The sequence below is a fragment of the Papio anubis genome, chromosome 5 (assembly GCF_008728515.1).
Source record: "Papio anubis isolate 15944 chromosome 5, Panubis1.0, whole genome shotgun sequence".
In the NCBI taxonomy this organism is placed as follows: domain Eukaryota; kingdom Metazoa; phylum Chordata; class Mammalia; order Primates; family Cercopithecidae; genus Papio; species Papio anubis.
In genome coordinates, this window is record NC_044980.1 from 60,429,796 (window position 1) to 60,450,277 (window position 20,482).

General features: G+C 37.7%; 2 protein-coding genes across 10 annotated transcripts in view; one reads left to right on the forward strand and one right to left on the reverse strand.

Moving 5' to 3' along the window:
* The window catches only part of TRAPPC13 (trafficking protein particle complex 13), a 41,393-nt gene extending 38,189 nt beyond the window's left edge, over window positions 1-3,204 (forward strand). For 3 of the 7 annotated variants that reach the window (XM_003899740.5, XM_003899739.4, XM_031666736.1), the window contains 2 exons: window positions 1,152-1,302; window positions 1,605-3,204. In XM_003899740.5, the coding sequence (XP_003899789.1) occupies window positions 1,152-1,302; window positions 1,605-1,712 (259 nt within the window). In that variant the 3' untranslated portion in view covers window positions 1,713-3,204. The remainder of the gene's footprint in view (window positions 1-1,151; window positions 1,303-1,604) is intronic. The other 4 variants (XM_009208497.3, XM_009208496.3, XM_031666737.1 and 1 more) reach the window with 2 other exon arrangements.
* SGTB (small glutamine rich tetratricopeptide repeat containing beta) overlaps window positions 3,012-20,482 on the reverse strand; it is a 59,815-nt gene continuing 42,344 nt past the window's right edge. Inside the window, exons 7-11 of one of the 3 annotated variants that reach the window (XM_003899742.5) lie at window positions 17,715-17,853; window positions 17,553-17,615; window positions 9,289-9,326; window positions 8,959-9,042; window positions 3,012-7,420 (exon numbers count right to left, since the gene is read on the reverse strand). In XM_003899742.5, the coding sequence (XP_003899791.1) occupies window positions 7,309-7,420; window positions 8,959-9,042; window positions 9,289-9,326; window positions 17,553-17,615; window positions 17,715-17,853 (436 nt within the window). In that variant the 3' untranslated portion in view covers window positions 3,012-7,308. The remainder of the gene's footprint in view (window positions 7,421-8,958; window positions 9,043-9,288; window positions 9,327-17,552; window positions 17,616-17,714; window positions 17,854-20,482) is intronic. The other 2 variants (XM_009208515.3, XM_009208513.4) reach the window with 2 other exon arrangements.

Below are 20,482 nucleotides of genomic sequence, written 5' to 3' on the forward strand. Positions count from 1 at the left end.
TCAGTAAACAACAATACAGGGCAAAGACCCTGTGCTTGTAGGGTGTTACAGGGTGTTGGGGAATTTTTCTTTTTTTTTTTAAGTTTTTTCAGCAAATCAGTTTATTGACCAGCTCACAAGTGTTATTTTTTTCAAAAGTTAACTTCTTTTGGTGTTCACTTTAACTTTTGGTGATTGAAATAAGTTTTCTAAAAAGCACATGTCTCTTATATCTTTAATTTCCTCTCTATATAAATGTCATTCCCTGCCCCTACACACCAGAGAGATGCACAGACACATGCACACAACATATATAACTCTTACTGAATTTTTGTGAAATTAACAATATTCACGTAGTACATCTACCCTGGTCTCTGGCACATAGTAGCCATCTCAAATATTTGTTAGGGAGATACAGACATATACAAGTTAATATTATAATGTCAATATGTCTAAAAAAATAAAATTTAAATAAGGAATTTAAAATTTGGAGCCAAGTATAAGAATAAATAGCTGAAAGAGCCATAAGTAGCCATGAATGGTGGTAGGAGACTATTTTTCGTTATGAGTCTTTTGGTTATTTGAAAAAGAACAATATGCATACTTTCATTAAAAGTTGTTTTAACTTATTTAAGCTGAACCGGTGATATCTGTTATAAGCAGAAGTAGTCTTTTCTTGGTAAATAATCCAGTTAGCAAACCTGAATAGTATTTACGTCTTATGAATCCTGCCCGTTGTTTCCCAAGTTATGGTAAAGTAACATAGATTAAATATCAAAAGGACAAGACCAGAATCAGTTGTTTTCTTCTTTTCCTGTAGAGTACCTAACAGAAATAGAATATATGGCAACAAGATTAGTCACAAATGTGTGGAAGTCTCCCAGAAAAATGGCAGCACCAGATCAGCACCTGGAGGCCAGTGTTGAGTAATAGAACCAGAAGGCCAACATCAGACAGGCAGACTAGTCTGAGGCCGTTTTAAGTGCTAGAAGATGTGACTTCATCTTCCTGATTCTATCTTAGGTGACATATAAATGTTGTAAGAGCTTTTCTCTTTCTGGTTTTTATTCTCCTCGATACAGAGAAAACAAGTTTACTGTCAATAGTAGAAATATCGCAGTACCTCTTTGTGAAATGAACAAGATTTATTCCTATTATTCTGATTCCTCCAGCAGTGAAAGGACTATGGATCTGGTTTTGGAAATGTGCAATACCAATTCCATCCACTGGTGTGGAATTTCAGGAAGACAGCTGGGAAAGCTGCATCCAAGTTCTTCGCTCTCTCTTGCCCTTACTCTGCTTTCTTCAGTACAGGGACTGCAAGTATGCTGTCTTTTCAAAAATTCCAATATTTGGGGGCTGTTAACTTACAAAAATTGGTTTTTCAATGCATCATTATTTATTGCCATAACAAATTGTTTGGTCCAAAATGAAAGCTATATTCAGAAGGTTTGCACCTCAAAATTGAGTAATAATTAATGAAATGTCTGTACAAAATAAAGTGCAAGCAGTGTAAAATTGAAGTCTTTGTTTCAAAAGTCATTTGTGATATTCATATTTCCTCTGAATGGATGAAAACTTAGACTCATCTTTCTCTCTCTCTCTCTCTCTCTCTCTCTCAATAGAGCATCTCTGGCTTAAGACTAACAGACACATTCTTAAAGAGAACATATGAATATGATGACATCGCACAAGTCTGTGTGGTATCTTCTGCCATTAAAGTGGAAAGCTGAAGGAAATTTCCAGTTATGCTTTTCATTTAGTTTCACAGAACTGCTTTTTGTCACCTTTGTAAAATGATGACGTCAACAGCGAAGTAAATATGTTATTTAAATTTCTTTCCTGTAAAATAGTTAAAATATTAAATATTTGTTTTGAAGAGATCTGATTTTATGTTGTAAGTTATGTTCGAAATGAACATGTGTAGATTTTCTACACCTATTTAATTTCATTTCATTTTAGATGACCACTGGACTTTGTTCTCCAAAAGCTGTGTATCTGAGACCATTTGTCCCTAGCCAGTATCTAGAACACGAGTCAGCAAACTTTTTATGTAAGGTACAAGACACTAAATATTTTAGGCTTTGCAGGCCATAAGGTTTCTGTCACAAATATTGAACTCTGCCATTGTACTGTAAGAGCAGCCAGTAGGCAAAAAAAGTACAGTGGTGTACATAAAAAGCAGCAGCTGGACTCAGGAAGCTGAGGCAGGAGAATCACTTGAACCCAGGAGGCGCAGGTGGCAGTAAGCTGAGATCATGCCACTGTACTCTAGCCTAAGCGACAGAGCAAGACTGTCTCAAAAAAAAAAAAAAGAGGCAGCTGGACAGATTTGGCCTGCAGGGTATAGTTGGCTGACCTCAATCTAGAAGAAAGAGTTGTTTCTTAGAACTTTGTAACATTTTGTTTAGAAATATTTCAGTTAACTCCAGTTTTCTTCCTAGCTATTCAGTCAGCAGAAAAAGTTTGCTTAAAACAAAGGGGGTAGTCCCCTTATAACCTGGTATTTGTTAACACAGTATAAGCTTTCTAATTGTTTTCAAAATTACTGTAATGGTTTGTGTCTGTATTTGTATATTATACCTACAAACATACATGTCTTTCAGCTACTGAACAGATCAGAATTGGTTTTACTTTTTAGGTTGTTGATTTTTTTCATTAACTATTAACTAAGAATAATACTTATTATAAGCCAAAAATTGCTGGGTTTTTTCCTCATTGATTAAGCCACTTATTTTTATATGGTATATTTAAATAATTTCTATCTTCTGATATGATTTTAAACTCTACATCATGTGTTACTGTTATAAAACTTTCTGCATGTGATCACACTTAGTTATGAGCAAAGCAGTGAGAAAGTTGAGGTGATAAACAACTTTGCAGCATTAATGTAACAAAAAGTTTTAAGTATTTTGTCAGGAAAACAAAAGCTTAGGCTGTTAAATAAAAGCTATTCTATTTTGGTAAGTTGAAATTCAAGAATGTATATATAATTTCTTAAATGTAAGAGTGCATTAAATCAAATACAAAAATTGGTTTTTCAATGCATCATTATTTATTGCCATAACAAATTGGTCCAAAATGAAAGCTATATTCAGAAGGTTTGCACCTCAAAATTGAGTAATAATTAATGAAATGTCCGTACAAAATAAAGTGCAAGCAGTGTAAAATTGAAGTCTGTCTTTGTTTCAAAATGATTAAGATTGATTAAATGATGAAATAATATTTTATGGCCACTGCACTGGATACTTGGATTGTTTTTCAAGCATCTTCTTATGACTGAATCTTCTGTTTCATTCTGTTTTAAATCTTAAAAGTAATATCATGGTCACTTGGAATCTGCTCTGTACTTTAATTATAGTCTCTTCTGTTATAAACAATAACGTGGACACATATTTTTCATAGTTTTAAGTAAAGATTAGATAATGCCATCTCAGAAAGGATCTGTTTAACCTATATTATAAAAGTTAGATACACAATTTGGTACATTAAATGAAAATGTCATTTGCATATATAGAACCTATTCTGTTTTACATAGTATCATAATAGCTACAGCTACTACAAGAAATGGAAGTCAAACATTTAGTAGGGTGCTTAAAGAGTTAGTTTAATAATGTCTTCTTACTTTTCTAGTTAGATAGCAACTGTATTTCCCAGACAAGCAAGAAAATATATGGGGCAGTTTTTATAAATTGAAAAGTAGCTAGCACAATCCAACCACGCAAAATTTTTTTGAAATAGCTTGCAATGCTGTGATTCCAAAGTGATCAAGGTACTTGAAGAGCAAAAATGGCTTGAATAGAATGGAAATGTAGGTAAGTGGACAGATAGCATCTGGATTGAATTTGTTACAGGTGGTATATTAGCAAAGAAACAAATAGAAAAGTGAAATGGAAGAAATATACCAATTTCCCATTATTTCATATAAAAAGAATGGCTAATTTACAGATGTTAGCACATGAAGACATTGTTCTAAAGTTTTTTTTCTTATAGTATCTTTGGGTAATACTAGTCAAATAAAATGAGTTGGGAAGTATTTTCTCCTCTTCTGTTTCCTGGAAGAGATTGTTAAGAATTGCTATTATTTCTCCCTTAAGTGTTTGGTAAAATTCATCATTGAAGTTATCTGGGCCTGTAGTTTTCTTTCCTGGAAGGTTTTTAACTTAACCACAAACTCAATTTCCTTAATAAATACAGGTCTGTTTAGGTTTTCTATTTCTTCAGTGAGATTTCTAGTTTGTATCCTATAGGGAATCTGTTTCATCTAAGTTGTTAAATATACAATCGTTGAGTTGGTCATGGTGTTTTCTAGTTAGCCTTTTAATACCTATAGTGTCTGTAGTGTATCCCCTCTTTCATTTCTGACACTGTGAATTTGTATCTTCTGTTTTTCTAGGCAGTGAGCTAGCAGCTTATCTTATTGCTCTAAAAGCATTTTAAATGCACTCAAGATAGTTACGCTAGAAACTTTGACTTCTTATTCAACACTGAATATGGGTGACTAATTTTTAATTAAGAATCTATTTTGCTTTTTATATCACAGTAATGACTTCTATGTGTTAGTAGTACTACTTCGTTCTGTGTAATACTGGAATACTAGGAGATTATTCTAACTTAGTGAAAAACAAAGTTGGCTTAGATGGAATACGAATTTAACTTCTGAGGGCCGAAGACTTGAATTCTGCTTTTTTAAAATTCTGCAGAACTATATATCTTCATACAGATCTTCACTGTAGCTTTAGCCAGGTGCTTAGGTGTTTGCAGGTCTAATTGAGAAACCTCTAACCTAGTGTTCCTCTAAGTTAGAGTCCCTGGATCTGTATCAAAACCACCTAGTGTACTGTTTAAAATGGCCATTCCTAGGCCTTATTACAGGACCTACTATAACAGAATTGAACACGTGGCCCTGAATCTGCATCTTTAATGAATTCTCCAGGTGAGTCTTACAATGAAGTTATAGAACTACTATTCTGACGTCACAAAGTAGAAAGATAAAAGTTGGTTTTTAAACCTCAAGATACAAAATAATTAGTCTCTCTCTTTTTTTTTTTTTTTTTTTTTTTGAGATGGAGTCTTACTCTGTCACCTAGGCTGGAGTGCAGTGGCGCAATCTCAGCTCACTGCAACCTCCACCTCTCGGGTTCAAGTGATTCTCATGTTTCCGCCTCCCACGTAGCTGGGACTATAGGCACCTGCCACCAAGCCAGGCTAACTTTTGTATTTTCAGTAGAGGTGAGGTTTCACCGTGTTGGCCAGGCTGGTCTCAAACTCCTGACCTCAGGTGATCCCCCCCGCCTCAGCCTCCCAAAGTGCTGCCATTACAGGCATGAGCTACTGCGCCCAGCCGATTAGTCTTTTGATAAGGGTTCTATAAGGCCTAATCATCTGCATTATTACTAATTTAATTTTATATTGCTTCCTGGCCAGGCACAATGGCTCACACCTCTAATCCCAGCACTTTGAGGGGCCAAAATGGGCAGATGACTTGAGGTCAGGAGTTTGAGACCAGCCTGGCCAATATAGTGAAACCCTGTCTCCATTAAAAACAAAAATTAGCGGCCAGGCACAGTGGCTCACGCCCGTAATCCCAACATTGGGGAAGCCAAGGCAGGCGGATCACAAGGTCTAGAGATAGAGACCATCCTGGCCAACATAGTGAAACCCCGTCTCTACTAAAAATACAAAAATTAGCTGGGCATGGTGGCGTGTCCCTGTAATCCCAGCTACTTGGGAGGTTGAGGCAGGAGAATCACTTGAACCCGGGAGGCAGAGGTTGCAGTGAGTCAAGATTGTGCCACTGCACTCCAGCCTGGCGACAGAGTGAGACTCCATCTCAAAAAAAAAAGAAAAATTAGCTGGGCATGGCAGTGGGCACCTATAATCCCAGCTACTTGGGAAGTTGAGGCTCGAGAATCACTTGAATCCAGGAGATGGAAGTTGCAGTGAGCTGAGATCGCAACACTGCACTCAAGCCTGGCAAAAGAGTAAGACTCCATCTCAAAAAAACCCCACAAAATTTATATTACTTCCTTTTTCAGTTTTCCCTTGTAAAACTTGTGAAGTCATTACATGTCAGCACCAATTTCATGATTAATAAAAAATATACTCTAGTTGGAATTAAACTCTCATCATCAATGTAGTTAGACCCATGCTATTTATGCCTCATGCCCCTTTTCTCCACTAACTAATATGGCATCTCATTTATAATAAAATATTTTAAGTCTCCTGTTATATTTAAATTGCATCAAATTTAAATTATGTTAACTATAAGACTGGCATGCCAAGCCAAATTATCACAGAAGCTTACATGAACAAGCAATGTTAGTGATAGATGCTTTTTGTTATCCATCAAATAATTACTAAGTTTTCTTTTTTAAAAAAATCACTGTTTATGGGCACACAATTAAATACCATTTAGAACATCCTTAACTTAGGACCAGGTCACTGGCTTAGTTAAAATATGTTTATATTTGATAGTTTCCAAGGTAAGGTTACCACTGGGGAAATTGTGATAATTAAGTCATCCAGTTATATCACTGACCTAACCAGTACATTAAGGATGTCTAAATGTATCTTATTGTGTGTTTAGCGTAAGTGGCCATGCTAATGTTATCAATACCAAACTGCAGACAAGATTAGTTAAGAACTATGCAGAAAACCTGAGCATCCTACCTTTACTTTCTGTACATTCACATTACCAATTTTTTCTTTTCAAAACATCCCTTGCATCAAGTGCTACTTTCTAACAGCTCTTAAGATTCTCTGTTCACCAGAACAAACAACATTAAAGATCATATTGGTTCCCATGTTATATATTCATTACTGATAGCACTTATCAAAGCTAAATGTAGATAATATTCCTTCTTTCCTGACATACTGCTCAGTGGCAAGTACACTTCTCAACCAGCATAGGAAACCTTTCCTTTGGGTCACTTCCCCTCTCAAAAAACTGCTTAAAGGAAATTGGAGCTAAAGAGCTTACCAACAAATAGTCCTACTAGAGTTCAATAAATATACTTGGCTATTAAGTCTAATATACAAATATGATAGAAGTTTGAAAATGGAACCTTATCCCAGTGCTATATTGGCACTCAACAAGGCTAGTGATCACTTCCAAAGGAGTCATGTTATGTTTTGAGTTTGTCTGTGATAAACCTATTGTCTAAACGGATGTATTCTTTAAGAATATACATAAGAGGTTTTCCTCCATTATTTTCACACATCAGATATGTTGTTTGGTTTTTTGAACGAGGGAGGGGACTATCTACAACAAATACTTCATTCATAGCCATAAACCATTTGTATCTTGGGCTTGAGCCCCGGGTCAAATCAGGAATGCTCTTCAGCGCTGCTGCTGAATGATCTGCTCCGGATGTGATTTCTCAGTTGCTCTATAAGTTCAGGATTTTGTTGCTGTATCTGCTGAGCAAATTGCTGTCCCCTGTAGTAAAGAGGCAATGTGGTTTGAATAGGGAATTGCCAGTCACATTTACCCATGCAAAAAGAACTGCAGAAAATGTGGGAGCTACCTAAAGGGGGCTTTTTTCTACAAAAGTTTTAGAGCCATGTCTTTAGTATCTACAAGTTTACCAATGCCTCCATATCGCATTATTACAATGCAGTGTTCTTTATAAGAAACAAAACACCCATGCTAAAAAAAATAAGTACCTCAATTGGGTGAAATCTGCTTCTCTAGTGCTAATGACAAAGAAGCAAAGGGCTAAGAAGTGTATGTTTTTATTGTATGTGCTAAAATATAATGCTTTTATACGCAAGTCAATAGTCTCATATAACACCCAGTTTGGGATGCTTTTGGAGGTCACCTAACAAGTAATTTTAAAAACACTAAGAAGTTTAACACAAATTGTAGTGTGTGACCCTCTATTGCCAGTGTTAGATATTATTATACGCCATTTAAAGGTCATTCTAAAAACGCAATATTCTAAGTGGATACACGGTTGTGCTGACAAAGAACAAATGGTACTGTGGCTTCATATAAAGTGTCCAGCGAGAGCATCAGACACAGATTCAAAAAGCAAAGTTATCTTCACCAATCTGATACAAGTGGAGGCAATATGCTCAAGTAACGAGAAGATGCAAGTAGTTCCTCTAAGTGCTGACAGGCACTGAAAAAGTTTGAATACAAGTTTCCTGAATTGCCTGAACATTAAAGTATGTAACATGTGATTTTAAACTATGCATGTGTACCTAAATTGATATATATTTTAACAGGATATTTGACCTTCATCTGCGTCCCTGAGTAGTTTGAAGTCTGCTGAAAAACTTGGATCTTCATTGGGAAAAAATGGGGGATTAGTAGCTTTATATATATATGAGATCACAATTTATTTGGATATACGATTTTTACCATTTGTCTCCATACCCTCAAAGTACCAGGGCACCAATCCTTGGGACCTTCTGTAAGCAAAGATATAGTATTGATACCCCCACTTAAAAACCAATGACCCTAATTTCACACTGACAACACAATCAAGTAAAATTAAAATTAGGCTGCAAATGAAAAAGATTGACTGTGCCATCGGTTCCTTAGCAAGTCAGTAACCTGTACCTCAGTTTCTCTAGCCATTGGGTAGGGATATAAATTATCTACTTTTGTAATATCTGTCCCTCACCTGCCTTATTGAGATGGTACCAAAAAAGAAAAAGAAGCAAGAGATTCTGCTGGTACTTGAAAGTCCCAAAAAATAAAGCATAATGAACGGGGGAAAAAAAAAAGGCATAATAAACATGATTCTTTTTCTCAACAGACAGGACTGGCCAAACTATCTAGGTATGGATTCCTGCCCTGCAGTCTAAAAAGTGGTTCTAATTCATGAACTTCTTTCAGATTTAGTAACAGTAAGGAGGCCAAAGTTACTAACGGTAAAAGATAAAAAGAAAGCCCTGACCCCTCACCATAGAGATAAGCTGTAAAACATAAAATACATCTTCACTATTTCTGTTTTAAATAATACTTACGCTTGGATGAGGCTTGACAGGTCAGTTAGGCCCCCAACTCCAGCAGCAGGTCCCCCAATGGCATTTGTCATCATTCCTGACATTCTAGAGTACACAAGAAATACATCACTGGGATTGGTATATATTCTTAACAAATAGGACAACTGGACGAGGAAAACTTAATAAAATAAACCCATGTTATACCAGTAGCTAGGCCAAATGTATGTGGCTTTAAGCTCCAACTGACTGTCATTCAGAACAGTTTCATCATTTTTGAGCTAATGTGCTCAAATTAGGAGCCTGGCAAGTAGAAGGTGGGGGAAGTGTAATAAGCTCTTTCTATATACTTACAGCTGTTGAACTTGAGGGTTCTGCATTAAACTTGCTGCCTGAAATTGAAAAATAGCACCTCCCATTAAAGGCAGTTAATATGTAGGGATCTTTAACAAAGATTTTTTTTTAGAAGAACGAAAGGTAAACCATGTATGCACTAACATTTTGTAGAGTTTCAGTGTGCTATGCAAAGTAAATGGGAATGTAAAAAGAGAGAAGGTACGAGAAAAAATGGCATTAAGAAGACACAGTGAGGATACAGAGATTACAAACAACACTATAAACTGAGGATGTTGACAGCAGTTTACCTCCTACTACTGATCAGACCAATTAAGCCAAAAGGAAAAATAGGAACTTATAGTTAAGGGGTCTCCTACACTTGAGAAGGTCCATTCCAAACGAGCTCTTAAGAGATGTGACTTTGCTCCATGGGGCCCAGCAGTTTCAATGCTTCCCATGCTTACGGTGGCACAGGGGATTATATTTATGTGCACACACACTTTTAAAACATTCTATTTTGAAAGCATGGTAATGCTTTCAAATGTTTTTTTCCCCTCAAATTGGTAATGTCAACAATATCATGTAAAATTTGAATGTAGTCTAAATCTTTGTAGACAATAGATTTTATTCACAGACTCTCTATGAGGTGTTGGGAAAAGCCACCACTTGCTTCTATTACCAGAAAGATCACTGACTGATTCGTAAGTAATTCAAAACTTTCCTCAAGTCCCAGTCAGGATGGGTGCCTCTAAGCCAACCCATAAGTGCTAAAGGCATTACACAGGAAAAGCGGGATGGATGAGCTATAAACATGAAACGCTGGTTTTGCAATCCCTTTAAACTAGTTCTGCAACAACAGTTCTTCTCCTTCTCCCAGAATCTAGGACCTAGAAGAAATTTAGAACAGATCTATGGCTTTTCCGGTCACTTTTCAATAAGCAGTCCTCCTGTCACTTTAAGTTCTATAAAATGACCTCCAGTTCAGCAATTAATGTCTCAGTGTAACAACGAAATACATAAAGCTTCATTTATAGGTAAAACTTCTCCCTTCCTAGCATGGGCCTGCTACAGATTGACCAGTTGTAGTAGAAAAGAGGGACCATTGACTGCTCTGTTCCCTATAGTAGGGGTCCCCAACCCCTGGGCCACGGACTGTTAGGAACCAGGCTGCACAGCAGCAAGTTAGCGGTGGGCGAGCAAGCACTACTGCCTGAGCTCCACCTCCTGTCAGATCAGCTGCAGCATCAGATTCTCATAGGAGCAAGAACCCTATTGTGAACTGCGCATGTGAGGGATCTAGGTTGAGTGCTCCTCAAGAGAATCTAACAATTCTCCCCATCCTGCCTCTACCCCCTACCCCCGGTATGGTCCATGGAAAAATTGTCTTCCATGAAACCAGTCCCTGTTACAAAAAGATTGGGGACTGCTGTCCTACAGTGCTTTTTTTTTGGAGATGGAGTTTCACTCTGTCACCCAGGCTGGAGTGCAATGGCATGACCTCAGCTCACTGCAGCCTCTGCCTTCCCGGAGTCAAGTGATTCTCCTGCCTCAGCCTCCCAAGTAGCTGGGATTACAGGCGTGCACCACCATGCCCAGCTAATTTTTCTATTTTCAGTAGAGACGGGGTTTCGCCAGGTTGGCCAGGCTGGTCTGGAACTCCTGACCTCAAGTGATCCGCCCATCTCAGCCTTCCAAAGTGCTGGGATTACAGGTGTGAGCCACCACACCAAGGCCTATAGTCCTTCTTTATCCTGTAGTGCTTCCAGTCCTCTTCCCCCAGCTTGCTGATTAAGAGTTGTGGCCCTCCAGGGTGAGGGTTAAATGGAGGGAAAGGTGAAAGGAGCAGCAAAGTTCTTATTTGATGACTGGTATTATCTTACTAGTTTTGCATTGGTGCTCTTTGAGTTTGCAAGGTATTCAAAAACTATGTGGTTCTCTTATGGGGTACTTTCTGGTGTTCTTCAGACACTTCTGCTTTCCCTAGGCCCCTGGAGATTTTTTATCTATTCTTTGAAAAGGGTAATTTACCCTCTGGATGAATGCTATGACTTTCCCTTCAGTCTCAGGTTCTTGGCAGTCCTCCAGAGATTCTCTGTCTTGGGAACCTATCACACTTCCAGGAAAGCCTCTTGGACATATTCAGACACCCTCTCTCACAACTGTGTGTGCTCACCTCTGCTCCACTCTCATCAGTACAGTAACTGCCCAAACCACACAGCTAATTCTGCCACTGGCTTTCCGGCTGAACCATCATCGGGTAGAAAGTCTCCATACCAGAAACACCCTTTCTCAGCGAGGGCTTGAGATGAGAGCAAGCCTCCCTAATTCCTTCATCTAGGGAGCCCTAGAACTCTAATAGCTCTCTCCAAAAATCTTGTTTAAATTTCCATCAACTTTGCCTTTTTTACGAGTCACAAAACATGTTTTTTATCCCCATCTTTTGCAACTCCTACATGGTGGTCTCACACCTTATTTTGGTACATAGCAGCTTGGAGCCTAAGCCAAACCTGAAACTAAAAGAATTCCATTTTTCACATCCTGTTACAATACCATAACCTGAGTCCTGGAATGGGTAACTATGCTTCCCAAAAAAAAAAAAAAAAAATGAAGTCACAAGATCTACAAAACATGTATTTGCTAGTATGGTAAGAAGGCTGAAATTTGATGAGGGAAAAATAAAAACTACCAATTGCTAAAAAGACTTATCCCACTGGGAATGAGTCATCTGTGCATTTCAGTTCAACAGAAGATTTAATGGATGCAAGACACATTTTTTGAAGGAAACAGAAGATGACTAAAAACTGATTCCTGCCTTCCAAGGGCATATCATGTGAGAGAATAATTCTCATCCAAAGTATACAGTCACCCCAGGAGCTTGATATGCCCTGGGAACATCCTAAACCCACTAAATGAAAGTTACCACATACTGAACCAGAGCATGTATGTTCTCAAAAAGGCCCAGACATTATTTTGTTGGTTTGTAAGAATAGAGGACATACATATGAGATAGATATATATGTGTGTGTGTGTGTGTGTGTGTGTGTGTGTGTATATATATATATCAAACTCTAAAGATAAAAAACAAGGCAGACAATGCTGAGGGGCAAGCCTAGGGAACCGCAATGGCCAAACACTCAAACTGCAGATGTTAGATATCTTCCTAGGACCACTTTTATGTAAGAGAGTAGTTTTTAACCTTTCATATATTGGCAGATTCCTGTACCAATCTCACGAAAAATAAGATGCTCTCCTGGAAAAATGCACATATACACATGTACACAGATTTTTATGTACAATTTTGGGAAAATCGATGAGCTTCCTGAAGTCCATCCATGGCTTTCCCACAGGAGGTACATGGACAAGTTAAGAACCCTGCCATTCAGCCAGAGAGAAAGGCCAGGCCACCTACAAAGGAAGCCCATCAGACTAACAGCGGGTCTCTCAGCAGAAACCCTACAAGCCAGAAGAGATTGGGGGCCAATATTCAACGTTCTTAAAAGAATTTCCAACCCAGAATTTCATATCTGGTCACACTAAGCTTCATAAGCAAAGGAGAAATAAGATCCTTTTCAGACAAGCAAATGCTGAGGGAACTCGTTACTAACAGACCTGCCTTACAAGAGTTCCTAAAGGAAGCACTAAATATGGAAAGCAAAAACTGTTACCAGCCACTACAAAAGCACACTGAAGTACACAGACTAGGGACACTGTGAAGCAACCATGTAAGTTTGCAAAATAACCAGCTAGTGTCATGATGATAGGATCAAATTTACACATAACAATACTAACCTTAAATGTAAATGGGCTAAATGCCCCAATCAAAAGACATAGAATGGCAAGCCAGATAAAAAAACAATATCCATCAGTGAGCTGTATTCAAGAGACCCACTATACATACAAAGACATACATAAGCTCAAAATACAGGGATGAAGGAAAATTTACCAAGCAAATGGAAAACAGAAAAAAGCAGTGGTTACAATCCTAGTTTCTGACAAAACAGACTTTAAATCAAAGAAGATCAAAAAAGACAAAGAAGGAAGCAGAGGTTGTAGTGAGCTGAGATCGTGCCACTGTACTCCAGCCTGGGTGACAGAGCAAAACTCTGTCTCAAGAAAAAAAAAAAAGACAAAGAAGGGCATTACATAATGGTAAAGGGTTCAATTCAACAAGAAGAGCTAACTATCTTAAATATATATGCTGCAATACGGGAGCACCCAGATTCACAAAGCAAGTACTTCGAGAGCCTCAAAGAGACTAGACGCCCACACAATAATAGTGGGAGACTTTAACACTCTGCTGACAATATTAGACAGATCATCAAGACAGAAAACTAACAAAGATATTCAAACCTGAACTCAGCTCTGGATCAAGTGGACCTGATATCTACAGAACTCTCCACCCACCCAAAAACAACAGAATACACATTCTTCTTATCACAACACAGCACTCAATTCACTCAAAACCACACAACTACATGGAAATTGAACAACCTGCTCCTGAATGACTTTTGGGTAAATAACGAAATTAAGGCAGAAATCAAGAAGTTCTTTGAAACTAATGAGAACAAAGAAACAACATACCAGAATCTCAGACACAGCTAAAACAGTGTTAAGAAAGAAATTTATAGCACTAAATGCCCAAATCAAAAAGCTAGAAAGATCTCCAGTTGACAACTTAACATCACAACTAAAAGAACTAGAGAAACAAGAACAAACAAACCCCAAAGCTAGCAGAAGACAAGAAATAACCAAGATCAGAGCTGAACTGAAGGAGAGAGAAACACAAAAAACCCTTCAAAAAAAAAAATCAATGAATCCAGAAGCTAGTTTTTTGAAAAAAAATTAATAAACTATAGCTAGCTATACTAATGAAAAGAAAAGAGAGAAGATTCAAACAAACACAATAAAAAATGGTAAGGGGGATATTACCACTGACCCCACAGAAACACAAACAACCATCAAAGAATACTATAAACAGTTCTATGCACATAAACTAGAAATTTTACTAATCAATTTCTAGAAGAACTTCATAAATTCCTGGACACATACACCCTCCCAAGACTGAACCAGGAAGAAACTGAATCCCTGAACAAACCAATAATGAGTTCTGAAATTAAGGCACTAATAAATAGCCTACCAACCAAAAAAAAAAAAAAAAGTCCACGACCAGATGAATTCACAGCTAAATTCTACCAGAGGTAGAATTTAAGAGCTGATACCATTCCCACAGAAACTATTCTAAAAAATTGAAAAGGAGGATCTCCTCCCTAACTCATTCTATGAGGCCAACATCAACCTGATACCAAAACCTGGCAGAGATATAACAACAAAAAAGAAAACTTCAGGCCAGTATCCTTGATGAACATCGATACAAAAATCCTCAGCAAAATACTGGCAAAACAAATCCAAGCAGCATATCAAAAAGCTTATCCACCACAATCAAGGAGGCTTCATCCCCAAGATGCAAGGCTGTTTCTACATATGCAAATCAATAAATGTGATTCATCTCATAAACAGAACTAAAGACAAAAACCCCATGATTATCTCAATAGACGCAGAAAAGGCCTTCAATAAAATTCAACATCCTTTCATGTAAAAAATTCTCAATAAACTAGATATCAAAGGAACACACCTCAAAATAATAAAAGCCATATATGACAAACCTACAGCCAATATCATACTGAATGAGCAAAAGCTGAAAGTATTCCCCTTGGAAACCAGCACAAGACGAGAATATCCTCTCTCACCATTTCTATTCAACATATTAATAGTATTGGAAGTTTTGGGCAGGGAAATCAAGCATGATAAAGAAATAAAGGGTATTCAAATAGGAAGAGAGGAAGGCAAACTATCCCTATATGCAGATGACATGATCCTTTATCTAGAAAACCCTATTGTCTCAGTGGAGAAGTTTCTTAAGCTGATAAGCAACTTCAGCACAGTCTTAGGATACAAAATTAATGTGCAAAAATCGCTAGCATTCCTACATACCAACAGGCAAGTCAAAAGTCAAATCACAAATGAACTCCCATTCACAATTGCCACAAAAAGAATAAAATACCTAGGAATACAGCTAACAGGCGAAGTGAAGGAACTCTTCAAGGAGAACTACAAACCGCTGCTCAAGGAAATAAGAGAGGACAGAAACAACTGGAAAAACATTCCATGCTCATGGATAAGAAGAATCAATATCATGAAAATGGCCATATTGCCCAAAGCAATTTACAGACTCAATGCTATTCCCATTAAACTACTCTTAACATTCTTCACAGAATTAGAAAAAACTATTTTAAAATTCATATGGAAGCAAAAAGAGCCCAAAGAGCCAAGGCAATCCTAAGCGAAAAGAACAAAGCTGAGGCATCACGCTACCCAATTTCAAACTATATTACAGGGCTACAATAACCAAAACAGTGTGGTACTGGTATAAGAACAGACACATAGACCAGTGGAACAGAACAGAGAACCCAAAAATAAGACTGCACATCCACAACCATCTGATCTTTGACAAACCTGGCAAAAGCAATGGGGAAAGGATTCCCTATTAAATAAGTGGTGCCGAGAGAACTGGCTAGCCAAATGGAGAAAATTGAAACTGGACCCCTTTGCTATACTATATATATACAAAAATCAACTCAAGATGGATTCAAGACTTAAATGTACAACCCAAAAATTATAAAAACTCTATAAACCTAGGCAATATCATTCAGGACATAGGCACAGGCAAAGATTTCATGATGAAGATGCCAAAAGCAATTGCAACAAAAGAAAAAATTGACAAATGGGATCTAATTAAACTAAAGAGTTTCTTTTCCACACCAAAGAAACAATCAACAGAGTAAACAGACAATCTACAGAATGGGAGAACACTTTTGCAATCTATCTATCTGACAAAGGTCTAATATACTGTATCTATAAACAAACAAATTTACACAAAAAAACAAACAACCCCATTATAAAGTGGGCAAAGGAAATGAACAGACACTTCTCAAAAGAAGACATATATGTGGCCAATAAACATGAAAAAACAGCTCAACATCATTGATCATCAGAGAAATGCAAATCAAAACGACAATGAGATACCATCCCACACAAGTCAGAACAACTATTATTAAAAACTCAAAAATAGGCCAGGTGTGGTGGCTCCTGCCTGTAATCCCAGCACTTCGGGAGGCTGAGGTGGGCGGATCACCGGAGGTCAGGAGTTTGACCAGCCTGGTCAACATGGTGAAACTCCATCTCTACTGAAAATACAAGAATTAGCCAGGTGTGGTTGTGGGTACCTATCATCCCAGCTACTCAGGAGGCTGAGGCAGGAGATTTGCTTGAACCCAGGAGGTGGAGGCTGCAGTGAGCCAAGATCCCACCATTGTACTCCAGACTGGGTGACAAGAGTGAAACTCCGTCTCAAAAACAAACAAACAACAACAACAACAACAAAAACAGATGCTGGTGAAGTTGTGGAGAAAAAGGAATGCTTTAATACTGTTGGTGGAAATGTAAATTAGTTCAACCATTGTGGAAGACAGTGTGGTGATTCCTCAAAGACCTAGAAGCAGAAATACCATTCGACCCAGCAATCCCATTACTGGGTATACACCCGAAGGAACAGAAATCATTCTACTGTAAATACACATGCATATGTATGTTCACTGCAGCACTATTCACAATAGCAAAGACATGGAATCAACCCAAATGCCCGTCAATGATAGACTGGATAAAGGCAATGCGGTACATACACACCATGGAATACTATGCAGCCATAACAAGAAACAAGATCACGTCTCTCGCAGGGACATGGATGGAGCTGGAGGCCATTTTACGATTTTACTTAACAAAGTAACACAGGAAAAGAAAACCAAATAACACATGTTCTCACTTACAAGTGGGAGCCAAATGATAAGAACACAATGACACATGTAGGGGAACAACACACACTGGGCCTGTTGGAGGGCAGGGGATGGGAGGAGAGAAAGGACCAGGAAGAATAGCTAATGGATGCTGGGCTTAATACCTGGGTAATGGAAGGATCTGTGCAGCAAACTACCACGGCACACATTTTACCTATGTAACAAACTTGCACATCCCACACAAGTACCCCTGCACTTTGAAATAAAAGTTGGAAATTAAAAAAAAAAAACCCTGCTATAGCCTTATATCAACACTCCACTACAACTACAACCACAAAATCTCACTTACTTGTTTCTAAAAAAAAAAATTGCATAGCTACATAGCTCTAAGGAAAACAAAGCCAGTAGAGGCAGAAAAGAAAGTATACTCACCATACTAATGAAGGCTGGATTATTTATCAAGCTAGCCATGTCAAAGCTCAGTCCAGTTCCTGTCTGTAAAACAATTATATCTGAGAATCAGTCCAACAACTACAATTACAATAACTTGTGAGTGACAGAAAATACTTCACTCATTTGGCATTAACAACTTACAGGACTGGATACCTCTCTTAACTTCTGTTCTGCTATTTTCAGATTTGACTTATAGGAATCATTTTCAGGATCAAGATCTAATGCCTTTTGATAACTTGTAACTGCTTCTTCAAATTTATTCATGGCAGTGAGGGCCAGCCTGAAGGGAATACAGAGTACAAGAATATGAGATACATGATTAAAGAACATCAGGACATCACAAACATCGTCAAACGTCTGTCTGTCTTGGTATTCAGTTCTAATCCAGATTACACTTAATTTATTCACTGTACTATGGCTCACAGGAGTAAAATTCCCTCCAACTTAAGATTCTATACATTTGAACTCTCGCCATTTGCTTGCTGACAACCTGGTTGTCCTATAGATCATGAATTTAATGCTAGAGATTATCTTACTTATTCTACCATTTTTTAAGCCTAATATGTAAAATAATTTGCTTTATAAATGCCTAGAGTAAGTTCCAAAAGATGTGAGCTGACAATCCTGTGGTCACAAAAATCCATGATGCTAACACCATTTTTAAGGACTCTAAACTGTATTTGTGCTTCAAAATAGCCCACATGCTTTCTTCTTCCTAACAGAGCAACAATACATATCAATTTGCCATTAGGAAAACGGGCTGTAGTTATCAGATAACTATTCCTGATCAAAAGAGGTAGGTAAAATTAGCATCCTTTACAACTCAAATGACAAATTATACCAGGCACAAGTCAAAGAGTTATTAAATTTTAATGTTCATATTTACCTAGTTATAATTCACTTACTGAAAAATTATTACAGAACTAAACAATAACTGTATATATGGTGAGATGGCATTAGGGGTTTCTGTTTGTTTTAGGTTTGTTTTAAACAAATTACTATTTTCTTTTCTCTTTTTCTCTTTATCAGAACCTAATTCATTTTCTACCAGTCAACCATGTATGATACTTTATCAGAGTCCCCAGTTAATCAAAAGTCAGTAACTATTTATTGAAACTCTATGATATATAAGAATATTATTAAAATAATATCTAAAGATACAGAGGATCCTGGCTATGCGCAGTGGCCCATGTCTCTAATCCCAGCAGCACTTTGGGAAGCCAAGGTGGGTGGATCACTTGAGGTCAGGAGTTTGAGACCAGCCTGGCCAATATGGTGAAACCCTGTCTCTACTAAAACTACAAAAATTAGCCAGGCATGGTGGCAGATGCCTGTAATCCCAGCTACTAGGGAGGCTGAGGCAAGAGAATTGCTTGAACCCAGGAGGTGGAGGTTGCAGTGGGCCAATTTAGAGCCATTGCACTCCAACCTGGGTGACAGACTGAGATTCTGTCTCAAAAAAAAAAAAAAAGTGTCTAAAGATACCAAGGATTCCACAATGAAAAAGATAAAGTTCCTAGCCCAGGCATAGCGGCTCATGCCTATAATCCCAGCACTTTGGGAAGCTGAGACAGGTGGATCACTTGAGGTCAGGAGTTTGAGACAGGCCTGACAAACATGGTGAAACCCTGTCTCTACTAAATACAAAAAATTAGCCAGGCATGGTGGCACATGCCTGTAATCCCAGCTTCTTGGGAGACTGAGGCAGCAGAATTGCTTGAACCCAGGAGGTGGATGTTGCACTGAGCCAAGATTGCGCCATTGCACTCCAGCCTGGAAAACAAGAGCGAAACTCTATTTAAAAAAAAAAAAAAAAGATAAAGTTTCCTGACTTTAAGAAAATTTCATTCTACCTGGGGAAGACAGGCAACCAGGCAACAAGCATGCAAATAAAAAGGGCAATATTGAAGAGAATGAATAGGAGAGCTGCTCAAAAAGTAGCCACATTGGAAAGATCTGAGGGATGTAAAGAAAGTAGTCATGAAAATATGGGAGGAGCATTATAGTGGAAACAGCAGTAAACAGAAAGATCCTGAGAAAGATGCAAGCTTGGTATTCTTAAGGTACAGGACAAGAGCTGATGAGGAGGGAACACAGAAAACAAAGCACAGAGAGATGATGTCAGAGAACAGTTGGGTGCCAGATGATACAGGTCCATTGCTTGGAGTCTGAACTTTATTCTGGTTGCAATGGAGTCACGTGATATAATTTGTGCTTTTGAAAGCTCACTCTGGCTTCTATGTAGAGGATCTACATGGGCAGAAGGGTAGAAAGGAGGCAGAGAGATCAGTTAGGAAGCTATTGCAGTAGCTTAGGTAAGAGATGTAGTTTGGACTAGGGCTATATGCAAGATAGCGATCAACACTTGGATTCAAGATATATATGGAAACTAGAATTGACAGGACTTGCTGATAGAGTATCAGTACTTATGTCAGGTGTAATAACAATGAAGGATGACTCAGGCTTTTGACCTGTGCATGGGAGAGATAAATAATTGTACAATGTATTGCGATTGGAAAGATTTTGGAAGGGAACATGAGTTCTGTCTGGGACATGTTAAATTTAAAATACCTATTAAGCATCAAATTAGAGAGTTGAAAAGTAGTTGAATATATAAGTATGGAGTTCAAACAATATAACTTAGATTCAGTAATATATATAGTTGATTCTTATTCACAGTAGTCATGTTCTATAGTCATCATGAACAATGAATTAGCAAATACTGAACAATTGTTCCTAGGGAAAATACAGAGTTAGGTTCCTGCAAATACGTAAATAGTCATATTTTCATCAACTGATCAATATATAATCTTGTTTTTATGTGTGTTTCTGATTAAAGAAACTATTTAATGTATATTTTTTATTCATTAGCATTGAACTCATAGCCAATGGCACTAACTCATGTCTGA